We start from the raw sequence: 17,398 nt of genomic DNA, 5'->3' as shown, positions 1-17,398 counted from the left end.
ATATATAAAGTAGTAAACTTTTTTTGTCTGTAGCTAAGGATATCGCTAGCCCCTGAACCGAAATTTCTCTCATTTGCAGTAAAGCTTCTTATAGGTCTTGGTATGGTTTTAGGCTATTTTATTCTAATGAATAAGTCTGGGTATGGTTTTAGACTATTTTTATACCCTTCCATATCCCTTCGAATGTAGAGCCCCTAGAAGCTAGGGGTGCATCCGCTAGTTGTATATAAAAAAAGACGCAAATAAAATAAAGTATGAAGTGACTTCGCTTTTAATTTATAGTGGGCAATTTTTTTTCTTAGACTACCTACTTATTATTTATATTCCTTAAATCTTAGTTACAGCTAAGAAACAAACAGAAATTGGCCAATATTCAAATGTAATAATAACAAAAATAATAATTTTAGCCCTGGCTTAATCACCTTTTGGCGTAAGAGTAGGGCTTATGTAAGTGTGTAACTTTCAAAGTATTATAGGTGTACATGTAAAGGGTGTTAAAATAAAAACCAATCGCTTCCCTTTTTTCAATATAAACCTTACAGTTTTGGTCCAAAACTAATAAAAAATAATACAATTCATGCCCAAGCAATGACAATGAGAAAACAGTATTGAATTTTGAATCTACTCACCCTTCCAGAGCCCTAGAGCTTAAGACCTAGCCCTTGCAGAGAAATTTGCCCTACGCCGAAAGTGCATATTTTATTACAAATTTGTCTTTTTAAAAACCGATCGCTCACAATTTGAACCACCATAAGTACTTAAAATCTTGTAGATAGACCCCATGGTGTTTGGAGTTTTTGATGAGGCATGTAAAGACCTTTCTTTAGACAACTTAACAAGGTTTCTAACACAATCTTAGCCAATTAGGCATTAAAAAGAAACACCTGGCAATCATCAAGAACTAGGAATAGACAGAGCCGTCATGCCTCAAAGTTGGATGGGAATGTCTTTTTTATGTCAAATTAGCATAGATTGAGTTAGAAACCTTGTTAAGGCGTCTAAAGAAAGGTCTTTACATGCCCCATCAAAAACTCTAAACATTATGGGTCTATCTCAAAGATTTGAATTACTTATGGTGGTTCAAATTGTGAGCGATCGGTTATTTTTTTAACACCCTTTAAGCGACCATAATAATTAGGTAAATTACGTCCAAAGTAAACGAAAATAATAGCAAACAATTAAAGGGTCTTTGACCCAGAAGTTTGTACTCAATAATATACAGTTAAAAGTTATATGTTGTAACCTTAATTTAGGGATCTTTGGGGATAAGCCAATGGACGATAAGTTGAAATATATGAAAAGTAAATATAACGAAACTACTTATATAGACACCAATCAAAAATATATACAGGGTGCGTCACATAAATCGGGACATTTTTTAAACGGCCATGGCGCGAAAACTACTTGACCAATCAGGACGTTTGACCCCACTATAGAAAGCTTAGGTAATGACCTTTTAGCACAAAAAAAATCTTTGAACGAAGATGGAAGTGTTCTGTACACAGTGCTGGCCGCGCATATGTTCAACAAGGCAGATTCCAAATGCGCCGGTGGTTTAATCTGGATTCTCTACTAGGGCCCACTAAATATGACCTCAGCCCATCTGATACTTTTGAGTATCATCATTGGGGATATACATCAATTTATCAGCCATTGTCTTTTCCTTTTAAATTTCTGCGGTATTTATCTTCCAAGAAATGGTGTTTAATCTAGATCTGCTAAGCTCCTTATTAACCCTTAACGGTCGGGGGGGGGGCGTTGAACGCCCCCCCCTCCGGTTTTTTCTATCTCATTTTATGTGTGTGAAAGATAAAGAGCCCAAACTGCTTGACTTTTTAAGTTTGGGTATGACACATAACTGAGAGTTGTAATTTTTTGAATATCTCCATCCTGGCGGGCACAGGATGCCAGCAAACCTGGCAGGGTCATCCAGGTAAAGATCAAAAATATTTTTTTGACTTAAACAAAGCATTTTATCTTACCAAAATACTAAAATATCCTCTAGTAGTACATCCTCATATTAAATACAGGTGTTCAAGTCAATTTCAGGTTCCAGGTATGATCCTGCAGGTCCTGATCCTCCAGGTCTCCAGAAATCTTTAAAAGGTTCCTGTGGCCGCAATTTTTGACTTAGAGACTTCAAATTTTAAACTTAAGCTTTTCTTACATGTCTACATAATGTATTAAAATTTCATAAAGATCCGCCGCCGTTTTCCCGCCGACCGCCGACTGCGGTGGCTGGCAGCTGCCAAGTACAGCTGCGGCCGCTGAAATTTATGTTTTGATATTTCAAACATAAAATTTACATAAAAATAAACATTTTCTGCAAAAAAAATTTTCTTCTAGCTTCAAAAATAAAAAAATTACAGCCGTTTGAAATTTTTAAGTAAAAAAGGACCTAAAAACAAAGGTTGTTAAATAAAAGGGTGAAGGAAGCGAAAATTGACCTTGACTTACTTAAGGTCGAAAATTCATCATAACACAGGAGACTTGCACAAAAAATGTTAGCCCTCTAGCTCTAATAGGAACTGAGATAATAGGGGGGGGCGTTGAACGCCCCCCCCCCCGACTGATTAAGGTGCGGCAAGGGGCCCGACTGTAAAGGGTTAAACTCACCAATAATTGTTATGGTGTATAACCAGGGATATAGGTATAAGACAATAAAAGATAAATAAATATTGCCCGAATTGATGGCCCAATCTGTGCTTTTGAAATGGGATTATTTTTAAGAGAGTAAATGGGGTTGGGGATTTCTTAAATTGCCCTTCCAATCCCTGCGTTAAACTGTATTCGCTTTAATAAAAGCTTTCAACCAGTTTTTGTCGTGCAAAATAAAATTATTTAAGTCTTAATGTCCCTTACTCTATCTATCATCAATGTGTTTGTTCCAAGAGGAAATTAAATGAAAAATAAAGACTGGGTCATGGAAAGAAAACGAAGTTACGAGTTTCTAAAGACTTTAACCCTTGTTGAATAAAGCTGTACCAACTATCTTGTGCACTAAAGTATTTCTAGCTGAGTATAATGTGTCCTTTTATATAAAGTTCTAACAAATTTTTGTATGAACCTTCTGTAACTACTAAACTAATTTAGTTCTCCTTTATAGAGAAGATATACATATATAGGTCATGGGATATTTTAGGATATATTAATCTTAGATTAAATCCTTGGGATGGTTTTAGGCTATTTTCTGCACTAAATCTACCCCTTTGAAAACAGAACCCCCTAGATGCTAGAGGCGCAGCTGCTATTATAGAATATAGTATAATATGGACCTATCGTTATTAACAAACTATTGGGGCGCAGCTACAAGTAAAAAAAATAAATTTATAATGCAATTAAGTCAGTTTTGGAAATAGATATCCTAGTTTATTATCTATTTTGCACTTTCTATTTGAGTGCACTGCAAAGTCACACGTTCATGCTTTTAGCAAGATTTTAAAAGTTAATTGAAATTGCTTTGATATTGACTTAAGAATATTCTATGAGGATAACCGTTGCTTTGGTAGTAGAGTGCATTTCTAACCAAGTTTGTCCCAAAATAAATGCACCTTTAAATTCAGACAAAAACTAATTCTTTTGTAGACAAGTCATTTTGGTGTTTAATAGGTAAAATATAATAAAACAAAATTAACTTATATTCAAAAGTGTAAACACATAGCCTTCATGTCAAAGGATTTTCTTGTATCGCAATTCCAACTCTGATGTGTTAATTAATGTAATTATTTTTTAAAGCGAAGCTTTTCTATAATTAGGGTCGGTCCGTCCGTACGTCCGTCCGTCCGTAACGGATAGCTTTTTTCGTTAATTTAGACATGATAAAATTGTCCTATCGATTTAAAATTTTGCATGGTGATTCCTTTAGTAGTTAGGTACGATTTAGAAGGAGTAGCAACTCTATAATTATTACCAAAATGTCCGTACGTCCATTTTAAACATGTTGATTTTTTTTACTTTTTTAAATAGCTTTTTTCGTTAATTTAGGCATGTTAGAATTGTCCTATCGATTTCAAATTTTGCATAGTGATTCCTGTAATAGTTAGGTACGATTTAGAAAGCGTAGCAACTCTATAATCAGTACCAGAATGTACGTACGTCCATTTTAAACATGTTGATTTTTTTTTACATTTTAAACAACAAATTTGTATGTGACCTAATTATCCGATTGGTCTGATTTTTGATATACTGATTCCTGGGACAACAAAGTACAATATTATAAGCGAAGCAACACTATAATCAAGTCCTAAAAATGTAAGTATGTCCAAGTCCATTATCATTATCCTGTATCAAACAGTTTTTCAACAAATTTACTTACAATTTTGCTTTGACTCTTATACATTCGCATTCTGATTATTCAGTTCTGACATTATACAAGCTTTAATGTCCGTTTGTCCTACCGTTTCAGAGCTTCGCTTTTATGGATGTTGTCATCCTTGTTTAAACTACACCTCCAACGATCAACATGGAATATATGTATTTGAAAAAATATAAAACTTTTAAATATAGATTTTTGGGATAGCAAGGGCAATTCTACTTGTAAATTATGCCGTCATATTTAAACAAATTTTCAATAAAGCTTTGCTTTGCGCTCAAAATGTGGTGGTAATTGTAAAAGAAAATGTAAACAACAAAAAAAATTGTAATGTAAGTTTCATTAACCTCTGCTAAGATATTTTTTATAGTAACAACTCATAAAACAAGAACGATTATTTTCATAAGCAGCAACTACATTCAAACTACTTTTTCTTATCAACAAGAACAGAAAGTATCATATGGCAAAAAAATAGAAGCCTTTACAATTAATCACGTAATCATGAGCAAATTTTTTACTTGTATTGATGATGAATTACTTTTAAGAAGACTGGTGTTTTCGCTCCCTCTCCCACACATTTTTTGAGAATAATTAGGAAGGCGCCGTTTTAGGGGGGAGAGTAGGGTTTCAAGAAAATAGCTCGAAAAATGCAGGAATGACTACCAAGAGAGTAAATTCCCTCAAAAGCAGAGTCCATTTGGTTTAGCAGTGAGTAGACAAACAAACATTATTCTACTTTGTATTAAAGATTGCATTTTGAATTTTAACAATTCATATCCTTAAACTTCTTAAATATGTAAAAAATAAAAAAGTTAATGACGTAATTCAAAGTAGACCTGCGGAAAAATCCTAATTATAAAGTAACTGCGCTATAAACTTTATTCACAGAAACAGTATTTTTCTATCATCTTAAGAAGACCATAATATAGTAAAAAAAATATTTAATCCACTAAGAAAAATCAACAAAAACGCTACTTTAGGGGAAAAATCAAGATAAAAAGCAACGATAAGCAATCGGGATGTTATCTTTTTGTTACTAATTCTTATGCTCTGACACTTCAAAATAAAAATAAAAACAAGGATAAAATTTTCAATAGCTACGCAACAAGATAAATAACAATTTTGTTTCCTTGTGACAGTACATAATAAGAAATGTAAATCATATCCTATTATGTAAAGAAGTAAGTTTTTTGCCTGAAGTTTAAGATCTCGGAAATTGCTGGTCCAAATTGGTTGGTTGTACTTTTAATGGAAGCTTTATGTGATTTAGCCTATTTTCCATTTTTACCCTCAGCTGCGTTAAGTCAACAAAAATAGCCCATATGCTAAAAGATATACATATTTCTTTTATATAGTAAAAAACTTTTTAACTTGCAACTTTATTTATCTTTAATTAACTTTAAGTTTCATGCTAGTATAATCTTTAGAAATATTAATATTTGTTTCTGAGATACAGAGACTTCGATGCAAACAAAATTTTACATTTTTTTTTGTATCCATAGACAGCTTTCTTTAAAACCATACAATAAGAAATATATGTTAATTCATTTTACTAGAAGAAAAAAATACCTATGAAATACTTTTAATGCAACCAATAAATAGATACAACGCATCGAAAACGAAAGAGGAGTTGAGAACGCCCACGCTAAAACAATAAATTAAATAAGGATGACAACATCCATTGAGTAGCAGAGTAATAAAAATGTGGATTGACAAACGGACAAAGTGAGTAATAGAGCAGATATTGATTGTCATTAAAAAATAAATAGGTATAAAAATCACGAAATGTTTTTGCATAAAATATGTATTTTTCTTTTATATCATGCCAGCATGCCAGACAAACCGACGAACCAGTAAAATGCTACACAGTGCCTTCGAAGGTGCTTTGACTTTAGTGTCAGAACCTAAATTGGGACATAGTGCATTTCATTACCCTAGGTTAGGTAACTTCATTTCACTTTTCAATAAAATCTAAAATGCAGCAGTTTTTGACAAAATTAGATTTACAAATTTTGAAGTTCAATTTTCACCCACTAGGAGTTACCGTATAATCATGACAAGAAAAGCAAAGATTATTTATTCAAAATTTTGAACAACTTTGCTTTTATAAAGTCAGTCATAAAACCTCTCTATATATGATTTATTTAGGGCTGAATTTCCGTGACCTTAGCAAAGCAATTGATAAAAATGGCCATTAATTAACTCACTTCAGGAGTGGTTTTATGAAGAACTGTATAAAAGCAAAGTTGTTCCTATTTTTAAATAAATTATCTTTGCTTTTCTTGTCATGATTATGCGGTAACTCCTAGTGGGTGAAAATTGAACTTGAAATTTTCAAATTTAATTTTCTGAAAAACGGCTGCATTTTAGATTTTATTGAAAAGTGAAATGAAGTTACCTAACCTAGGGTAATGAAATGCACTATGTCTCAATTTAGGTTCTGACACAAAAATCAAAGCAACTTCATTTGCACTGTGGCTAGTTGGTAAAGGGAATCTTCACAAAAAAAAAACTTAAGCTGTCCTTATTAAAAATGACAGCTAGCATTTTAATTAAAACAAATAATTTTGTTATGTAAGGACTTGAAAATTATATAATTTCTATAATTATAAAAATAAACTATTGTTTTAAGATAAGAGTATGAAACTTAATACCTAATCCAATAATCGTAACACTTTTGAGACTTAAAAATTAAAAATTCAAGTTTTAAAATAATCCTATGTTATGTAGATAAACGTTTCTCGTATTCATTCGAATCCGGTGGATAGGAACCGGTTCTCATCCATACGAAAAAACTATGTCTAGCATCGTATTATATCCAGTTTTATCACAAGATTAAGATATCCGCGGAAAGCCGTTTATAATACGATACGAGAAATAACTATTCTAGTGTTTCCAATAATATCTTGGAAACCGCTAGACCATTATGGTCAAAATTGCCTCTTATTAGGGGGGAAAGGAATGAGGGTATTTTATCCTCTACCCCCCCCCCCCCCCCCAATAAAAAGTCATCTAGCTCCCGTGGATTTTTAGGAATAATTCCTTGAGACTAAGGACAAAGCCGATAGTTTAATTTACTCAAAAGTTTTAATGAACAACAATATATGAGTTAAATACTTAGAAATTAAAAATATTACCTCAAATTTTGGAGGTAAAATAAAATTGTCTGTCGCGTTTCCCGTATCTGAAATATAAACAAAGTCATTTTAAATTTTATCTTTAACACGATTTTGTCATTTTTTAAAGAAGGATGGCAAAGACAGCAACTAAAAACAATTACAAAGTTATTGCATGTTTTAAATCGTCATACAAGCCATTTGGTAACATACAGAGTTATCATCCTTTCAGTGTATACCTACCTTTTACAGGAATCCTAGTTCAAGGTTTAAAATCGATAAGATGATTCTAACATGCTAAAAGTAACAATCATAAAAATTCATTCCAGACGTACGAGACGACTTCAACTTTAGAAAAGCTTAAAACTAATATTCAAGATTGAACAATTCTTTATTGTAAAGTTAATTGACAATAAAAATGTTTATGGAAACAAAAATTGCAATAATAGTTATTTCTTTCGTCGTATTATAAACGGCTTTCCGCGGATATAAAAAAAAACTGGTTTTAATCTTATGATTGTACATTTTTATATTCGTAGAAAGCTGGATATAATACGATGCTAGACATAGTTTTTTCGTATGGATGAGAACCGGTTCCTATCCACCGGATTCGAATGAATACGAGAATAGTTATTTCTCGCATCGTATTATAAACGGCTTTCCGCGGATATAGAAAGTACAATTACGAGATTAAAACTAGTTTTTTTTAGCCCCGGGGTGCCGAAGGCACCGGCTAAAAAAACTGGTTTTAATCTTATGATTGTACATTTCTATATTCGTAGAAAGCTGGATATAATACGATGCTAGACATAGTTTTTTCGTATGGATGAGAACCGGTTCCTATCCACCGGATTCGAATGAATACGAGAAAAATTCTTAATACTTTTAAATTGGTTTAAGATCACAAAGAAGGGATGTGTAACCAAGAAACTGTAGATAAAAAAATCTTTATTTTTAATAAAATATTAATATTCATTTATTATGTCCCTAAAAAGCGAAAAAAAAACACATTTTATATGTGAAATAAAGAATAAGAATAGGCTAGTGAGAACAAATTAACTGTTTTTTAATCTCCCTTCCTAAAAAAACCTTTTGTGTCAGAGCGACGTAGAGTCCGCTATGACTTATTTAATTATGGTGTAGCTGAACTGCTAAATAATTAAATAAGGAAAATTAAACTAAACACACGTCACATTCGTCTGTATGCAAAATTGTTATGCACGCTTATCAGCTACTCTTTCACTAAGGGGAACTATCCATGAACGAGAGCAAGTGAATCTAAGCACTTTCCAGCATTGATTCATAGTATTTTTTAGTGAATATACTAGGTTTAATATTTGATTTATCAACTAAAAAGTTGGGTTTTGCCATGGTTTTATATGGAAAAAACTTTGAAATGTAAATCGTTTTGTGAAGCAATATCATCAAATGCTTTGTTGTGTTCGAAGGACAAAATAAATTAACACGGCAGGAAAATATCAAATGCTCTAAACTGCAAAAGTACCTTAATTAAACTGTTTACAATATTACAAGTTACCAACCATTTTTCTAAATATACATTTTTAATCAAAATAATATACTTTTGGGTCAAAGATTTAAAAAAAAAAAACAGTTTGAACTCATCAAAACATTTGATGATATTGCATCAAAAAATACTTTGCTTTTCAAAGTTTTTTTTATATAAAACCATGATGAAACTTAACTTTTTAGTTGATAAACCAAATATTAAACATAAACCCAGTATATTCAATTCACTAAAAAAATACTATGGATCAATGCTGGAAGGTGCTTAGAATCACTTGCTCTCGTTCGTGGATAGTTCCCTTTGTCAAATATGCTACATAGAACTGAGAATGAAAACAAAAAAAAGTCTTGCAATAATAACAGCTGAGTAAATCTCATTTGCCCCATAGTGTTACAGACTGAAGGACTGACTTACGGACAGTCATTATATATAGCTTTGCTGACAGTAGCCCAGCGTCTCAAGTTTCGAAATGAATTTCATAATCTTCACCTTTTAAATAAGAAATTTAAAGGGGGTAGTTGCACGAAGTGCATTTAAATTTGAATTTAGTGAACTGCATATTTCATGCAACTATCCCTTTAGGAAAAATGAGTTAATCTTTTATTGTCCTAACCCTGTCTACGCTATGAAGTAAGGGCAGTGTCTTAGTTGTAATTTCTGGTGTACATTCACAGGAGCTCAAGTATCAAATTATTAAATTGTTACAACAGCACAAGTTGACTCATTCTCTTTGCTCCTCTCTCATCAATTAACTACCCACCCCACTACCTTTCTATTTATTTTCTACTGTATCTTTTTGCGAAGATTTAACGCCATGTGAAAATATGTGGAAATGAATGCAATGCACATTGTTTTGAAAAGGCTGAATTTTATTATTCTTGTAAAAAAAATCTTGATTTCCCTGGAGGTTGAGACAATGGCAATTAAATTAAGATTCATTTGTTCACCCTATTAACCATAGGCAGAATTTAAAAAACAAAATAGTAGTTAAAAGATCATTTTAGTGTATTATGTCTTTCCTATGTATCTACATATTATCCTCCTAGCAATGCCAAATGATAATAAAAACTACTATGAAACTATTTTTACATAAAATTTGTACATATTACATATAAATTACAAAACTTTTAGAATTGGTGAACTTTTAATACAATGTTCTGTTTAGACCTATGTTTAAATTCTTAGTTTAGAAAATATTGGCTAATCCTATTCTTAATTGAATAAGCCCAAGATTAAGACACTTGTGCATAACGGTGTGCCTCCATTATTGCTTATACATGATCATATTATATTTGATAAAAACCTAATCGCAAATAAATAAGCTGGCCTTTTTTAGTACTATATTGAATTGTAAAACTCATTGAAGATATCAACCTAATTCCCTTTTGAAGGTATTGGAGTGCCCAATCCTTATAAAAAGTAACAGGATGTTTGTCTGTCTGTGAGTGTGTATGTCTGTACCAAAGGATTTCGCTAGACGCTGAACCGATCGGGTTCTCCTTAACAGGGTAGCTTCTCATAGGTCCCGGGCTGGTTTATAACTATTTTGGGGGTAGAGTACCACCACCTTCCCAAGAGAAATCAGAAAAAAATCGAAAAAAAATTAAATATTTAGGAGACTTGAAAGCAACATAGGTAGGTAATATATCATTAAAAAACATTTAAAGTCCCACTAGAGGCCTCTAGGGGCGTAGCCACCAGTAAATAAATAAAGAAATAAGATATTTGATGATAAGAGTAAATAAAAAAGGCATGTGATAGTTCTTAGGGTTCTAATAACCTACGGTTCTGCTGGTATATGTGCACTGTGCAGTGCAGAAGTGAAAGCAAACTACATATGCATAAAATATAAAGTTTCACACTGCTTTATTATTTCCTTCTGCAGCTTCAGGGACAAATTTTTTTAAAAACAAGGATGACAACATCCATAAAAGCGAAGCACTGAATCGGTAGGACAAACGGACATTAACACTTGTACAGTGTCAGAACTGAATAATCATAATATAAATGTATAAAAGTGGGGGGGGGGCGTAATGACATAAGCTCTTAATCCGTGAGCAAAATGGTCTAAATATTTAGCTAGACCCTTCAAACTTGGTATATAAGCCAAGTCCTATAGGTATTACATCTAAATGGCAAAAAAATCCAAAATTTTTTATTTTAAGGATAGGTTAGGTAAGAAAAACCCTGCGGAAATGGGGTTTTTAGGCTTTTTTTGGTCTATTTTGATGTGGAAACTTACCTTAAATTGTTTTTTCTTAGGGTTTTAATTTAAATACACTGTGTCTATTCATAATAACATTATTTAAGATGAATTAGCAAGTTGGGGACCAACCCCAGGGGGCTAGGTGGGTGGCCCGCAGGGGTTAAGTGCATTTTCCCTAATATATATGTTGTGATACATCAAATTATAGGTTTTTTAGGTCAAGGAACTCAAATTCAGAGCTTAAATAAGCATTAGACTAATCTGAAGCTAGCCCCAGCGGGCTAGGCTGTTGCCCCGCAGGGGTTAAGTGCATTTTTTCTTATATATATCTTGTTATATATCAAAATATAGGTTTTTTAGGTCAAGAAACTGAAATTCTGAGCCAAAATTAGTATTAGACTAACCTTAAGCTACCCCCCCCCCCCCGGGCTAGGTGGGTGGCCTGCAGGGCTTAAGAGCATTTACCTAACCTAACCTAGAAACTTATTTTTTTTCAGGTTTTTTTTCTTGAATAAACTGTGTCTATTAATGAGGACTTTATTTAAGATGATCCAGCAAGTCGGGGACCGACCCCAGCGGGCTAGGTGGGTGGCCCGCAGGGGTTAAGTGCATTTTTCTCAATATATATGTTGTGATACATCAAATTATAGGTTTTTTAGATCAAGGAACTCAAATTTAGAGCTAAAATAAGCATTAGACTAATCTGAAGCTAGCCCCAGCGGGCTAGGTTGTTGGCCCGTAGGAGTTAAGTGAATTTTTTTCTAATATATATCTTGTTATATATCAAAATATAGGTTTTTTAGGTCAAGAAACTCAAATTCTGAGCAAAAATTGGCATTAGACTAATCTGAAGCTAACCCCCCTGGGCTAGGTTGGTTTTCTGCAGGGCTTAAGAGCATTTACCTAACCTAACCTAAAAACTTACTAATATTTTTACAGGTTTTTTTCTTAAATAAACTGTGTCTATTAATGAGGACTTTATTTAGGATGATCCAGCAAGTCAGGGACTGACCCCAGTGGGCTAGTTGGGTGCCCCGCAGGGTTTAGGTGCATTTTTCCCAATACATATGTTGTGATACATCAAATTATAAGTTTTTTAGGTCAGTAACTCTAATTCAGAGCTAGAATTAGCAAAAGACTAATCTGAAGCTAGCCCCAGCAGGCTAGGTTGGTGGCCCGCAGTGGTTAAATGCATTAATTTTCAATATATATCTTGTTATATATCAAAATATAGGTTTTTAAGGTCAATAAACTCAAATTCAGAGCTAAAATTGTCATAATGCAGTACATACTTTTGAAAAATTTTAATTAACCCCTGCGGGCCACCAACCTAGCCTGCTGGGGCTAGCTTCAGATTAGTCTTATGCTAATTCTAGCTCTGAGTTAGAGTTACTGACCTAAAAAACTTATAATTTGATGTATCACAACATCTGTATTGGGAAAAATGCACTTAAACCCTGCGGGGCACCCAACTAGCCCACTGGGGTCAGTCCCTGACTTGCTGGATCATCCTAAATAAAGTCCTCATTAATAGACACAGTTTATTTAAGAAAAAAACCTGTAAAAATATTAGTAAGTTTTTAGGTTAGGTTAGGTAAATGCTCTTAAGCCCTGCAGAAAACCAACCTAGCCCGGGGGGGTTAGCTTCAGATTAGTCTAATGCCAATTTTTGCTCAGAATTTGAGTTTCTTGACCTAAAAAACCTATATTTTGATATATAACAAGATATATATATATATTGGAAAAAAATTCACTTAACCCCTACGGGCCAACAACCTAGCCCGCTGGGGCTAGCTTCAGATTAGTCTAATGCTTATTTTAGCTCTAAATTTGAGTTCCTTGACCTAAAAAACCTATAATTTGATGTATCACAACATATATATTGAGAAAAATGCACTTAACCCCTGCGGGCCACCCACCTAGCCCGCTGGGATCGGTCCCCGACTTGCTGGATCATCTTAAATAAAGTCCTCATTAATAGACAGTTTATTCAAGAAAAAAAACCTGAAAAAAAAATAAGTTTCTAGGTTAGGTTAGGTAAATGCTCTTAAGCCCTGCAGGCCACCCACCTAGCCCGGGGGGGGGGGGTAGCTTAAGGTTAGTCTAATACTAATTTTGGCTCAGAATTTGAGTTTCTTGACCTAAAAAACCTATATTTTGATATATAACAAGATATATATAAGAAAAAATGCACTTAACCCCTGCGGGCCAACAGCCTAGCCCGCTGGGGCTAGCTTCAGATTAGTCTAATGCTTATTTCAGCTCTGAATTTGAGTTCCTTGACCTAAAAAACCTATAATTTGATGTATCACAACATATATATTGGGGAAAATGCACTTAACCCCTGCGGGCCACCCACCTAGCCCCCTGGGGTTGGTCCCCGACTTGCTAATTCATCTTAAATAATGTTGTTATGAATAGACACAGTGTATTTAAATTAAAACCCTAAGAAAAAACAATTTGAGGTAAGTTTCCACATCAAAATAGACCAAAAAAAGCCTAAAAACCCCATTTCCGCAGGGTTTTTCTTACCTAACCTAACCTTAAAATAAAAAATTTTGGATTTTTTTGCCATTTAGATGTAATACCTATAGGACTAGGCTTATATACCAAGTTTGAAGGGTCTAGCTAAATATTTAGACCATTTTGCTCACGGATTAAGAGCTTATGTCATTACGCCCCCCCCCCTTAAAGCAAAATTGTAAGTAAATTTGTTGAAAAACTGCTTGATTCAGGATAATGTTTATGGACATACTAACATTTTTAGGACTTGATTATAGAGTTGCTTCGCTAATTACATTATACTTTGTTGTCCCAGGAATCAATATACCAAAAATCAGATCAATCGGATGATTAGATCACATAAAAATTTGTTGTTAAAAAAGTAAAAAAATCAACATGTTTAAAATGGACGTACGGACATTTTGGTAATGATTATAGAGTTGCTACGCTTTCTAAATCGTACCTAATTATTAAAGGAATCACCATGCAAAATTTGAAATCGATAGAAAAATGTCTAAATTAACGAAAAAAGCTATCCGTTACGGACGGACGGACGGACGTACGGGCGGACCGACCCTAATTATAGAAAAGCCTCGCTTTTAAAAAAAAGTAGAACAATACAGACTAAATGTCAAGATAGAACCAAAAAAAATGATAAGTGACATAGGGCTCGGCAAGTAGAGTTTTGAGGGGTTGGTGGCCTAATGACAAACTAAAACCCAAAACTAATCAGACTGGTATAATTGAGGGTGGCATAAAAATCTAAATATAGCAAGCACACTGAAAAAATTGCGGTTGATTACGGATGCAGCTGCCGAGCCATGTGCTTTTCATGCTTTTCGTATTGTGCGAATTTCTGGTATATCCACTTTTACTCATTGGTCTAAATAAATCTTGGCAAGCCATGAAGTGATGTCTTTTTGATAATACTCTTCCCTCTATTTGGCGTGCAAAAGTAAATATTTAATTTCCTGGCCTAATGGGTACAGGTTATGATAAAGCACAGCTCATTTAATCTTTTCTATATTCAGGGATAATTCAACAGAAGATAAATAAACATCAAACATTATTAATTTTGGTAGATTGTCTACAGTGGAGTGCATTGGATTTTGCCATGAAAATTTATAATTCGTACGGGAGTGAAAAAGGGGATAGAAGGCCTTTCTGATTTCTTTTTTAAAGCTATTCAGTTCACACTATCCTATCTCTCCAAAGCTCATGATTCTTACAATTTGGGAGAAAATTCCTTTTCCTCATAATAAAGTGCAGGACTCATGATTATGATTGTAAAAATATTAAACCTGCAAAATGACCCAAATCCATATCAGTATCTATCTGGTCAGATGACAAGAATATTATATTTACATGTAAAAAGCCCCACAATATTATCCCCAGGGCAGGTACCAAGCATATTTCACCTGTTAAATGACCCAAGTCCAGATTAGTATCCTCCAGGGCAGATAATAAAAATATTATACCTGTAAAATGTCCCAAGTCCAGATTAGTATCCTCCAGGGCAGATAGCAGGAAGTCCTCGTTCACTAAATCCTGATCATAACTTCGTAACAGATCTAAACAAATAAAACACTATTAGGACAAAGACAAACGCGTGAAATAATAAAATAAAGGGAAATAATTTTTATATGTACACTGGTACAGAGAGTACCCTAAACCAAAGGCTTTGAAATGCTAAATTTGAGGTCTAATTGGTGAAAAACTTTTTAAAAACATATAAGAATGTTCCTTAAATAAAACATATATGTATGGAAAAACAAAATTTATATTTAAAAGTACTTAGGTAATTTTATCCAGTTTAAACCTAAATTAACGAAAAAAGCTATCCGTTTCTGACGGTGGACGTACGGACCGACCCTAACTATAGAAAAGCTTCGCTTTTAAAAATTGTCCTACTTAGATCTTTTTCTCTTTTTTGTACATCTATATCATTATTATTAGGAACATTAGAGTTAAAAGGGACCATTTCATTCATTTATTAATCACAAAAGTAATCAATGTAGAACAGATGATTATTATTTGTCCAGACTCTTGAGTTATTAAATGAAAACTGTTTTGAAATAAGCATTAAGAGATAAGAAAAATATGGCACCACTTTTCTGTAAGGAAAAATTTTAAGGAGATGGATATATCTATCTCCTTAAAAATGAATATTAATTCTTATAAAAAAATTAATGCAGGAAATCTTGGGTTAGATAATATGTTTAACAGTTTGGGCCCAAGGAAAAGGTTTTTAAATCAAAAGTTGATTAGCCATGCAACAGATATTTGTGCTGGGTCGCTTTGCTGGTCATAGTCAGACTTAAATATTTTTTTCCAGGGGGGAGGGAGGGAGGGGGGGGGGGGCAACAAAAATAATCACAATTTTTAAAATTATAATCTAAGCAGTGAACACATAAACTAATTTGACCTAAAATGGCGTTTTTTGCCCATCATCCTTTCTTTGTTTTTTAGTATTTGCTTAAACTTTATTTATTTTTCATGAACATTATCCATGTTTATTTATAAAAATTAAAAATAAATAAATCTATATTGTATGAATGCAGCTATTCGTAATCTTAATTGATGTTTGGAAAATCAAGGTTTTGTATATTAATATTTTGACGGGATATAAATAGAGATTTAAATTGCTAGGAATCTTATTTAAAATAAATAAAATAATATAAATAGTTTCTATTTTGTCTGAAGCTTGGATCTCGGAAAATGCTGTTCAGAATTGGTTGTACTTTATAGGGAAGCTTTTTAAATATCTTGGGGTGGTTTTAGGCTATTTTTCTAACTAATAAAAATCTTGAGAGTGTTTTGGACAATTTTTCCCTCCACTAGAGACTAGGGGGCAAAGCAACTATATAACTAAAGTAGTACAGTTATTTGTTGATAAGATAACCGCTAGATCGAATTGGAACGTAAATATTTTATGGGTGTTTTGAGGAATGTTACCCCACCCTCCCAAGAGGAATTAGGTAAAGGAAATGTACCTTTTTTATTTCGAAATAAATGATTTTTTCATATTTTCACGGTACCCTTACATACACTTTTCCAGCTTATACAAATAACGAAATTAATTCGGGGAAAAATCACGAAACCTATACGTGTTTTTCAGCTGTCGTTGGGGGGCAACACATCGTAAAATTGACGACCTCTCCATTTACCCCCAAAATATTATTTTCGATTTATTTCGCTTGTTGGTTATACCTTATTCCTGACACTTTTCTCCTTGCTTCTATGTACTTTGAATTGTTTTAAAACTTGTCAACTTAATCCAGCTAATAAGATATATTTTTAGACTTTTCAAAGTAACGCTTTTATACAATCTAGAATTGGTCTTTCCGTGTATTATTTTTCTATTTGTTATTTTAACAATTTTAAGGAAAAACTATATAGTAACAACTCTACGACAAATATCATTAAAATATTTTTTAAAATTCATCCCTATTGTTTAATTGAAACCACTGTTTAGAATGTAGCATTTTTATGTACAAATTTTTGCTTCGCTATTTAGTTTGATTTATAGGTTTTTAAGGTTTTTAATATTATTCATTCTACGATAGCAACCCTCACTAAAAGTGTATTGACCCACAGCAAACGACGATAATTATAAATAAAGAATTTCTTCAATTTCTATATTTTAAATTTCGAGATTGGAGGGGAAACTGGAAGGTATTTATAGCTAAAATTCATTTGGTATAGCCAATATTACCTCTATGAGCGAGGCTTCTGCA

At 33.1% G+C, this 17,398-nt stretch overlaps 1 protein-coding gene across 4 annotated transcripts in view; it reads right to left on the bottom strand.

Moving 5' to 3' along the window:
* Positions 1-17,398, bottom strand: part of SREBP (Sterol regulatory element binding protein) — a 126,227-nt gene that overhangs the window by 81,657 nt on the left and 27,172 nt on the right. For 2 of the 4 annotated variants that reach the window (XM_080162052.1, XM_080162053.1), the window contains exons 1-3: positions 15,573-16,487; positions 15,140-15,232; positions 7,450-7,496 (exon numbers count right to left, since the gene is read on the bottom strand). In XM_080162052.1, coding sequence (XP_080018178.1) covers positions 7,450-7,496; positions 15,140-15,232; positions 15,573-15,651 — 219 coding nt within the window. In that variant the 5' untranslated portion in view covers positions 15,652-16,487. Of the gene's footprint in view, positions 1-7,449; positions 7,497-15,139; positions 15,233-15,572; positions 16,488-17,398 lie in introns of those variants that run through there. The other 2 variants (XM_080162054.1, XM_080162055.1) reach the window with 1 other exon arrangement.

The sequence above is a fragment of the Acartia tonsa genome, chromosome 5 (assembly GCF_053477335.1).
Source record: "Acartia tonsa isolate MP-2025a chromosome 5, ASM5347733v1, whole genome shotgun sequence".
Classification (NCBI taxonomy): domain Eukaryota; kingdom Metazoa; phylum Arthropoda; class Copepoda; order Calanoida; family Acartiidae; genus Acartia; species Acartia tonsa.
The sequence above is the reverse complement of the archived record's forward strand: the minus strand, read 5'-3'. Positions and strand labels throughout refer to the sequence as shown.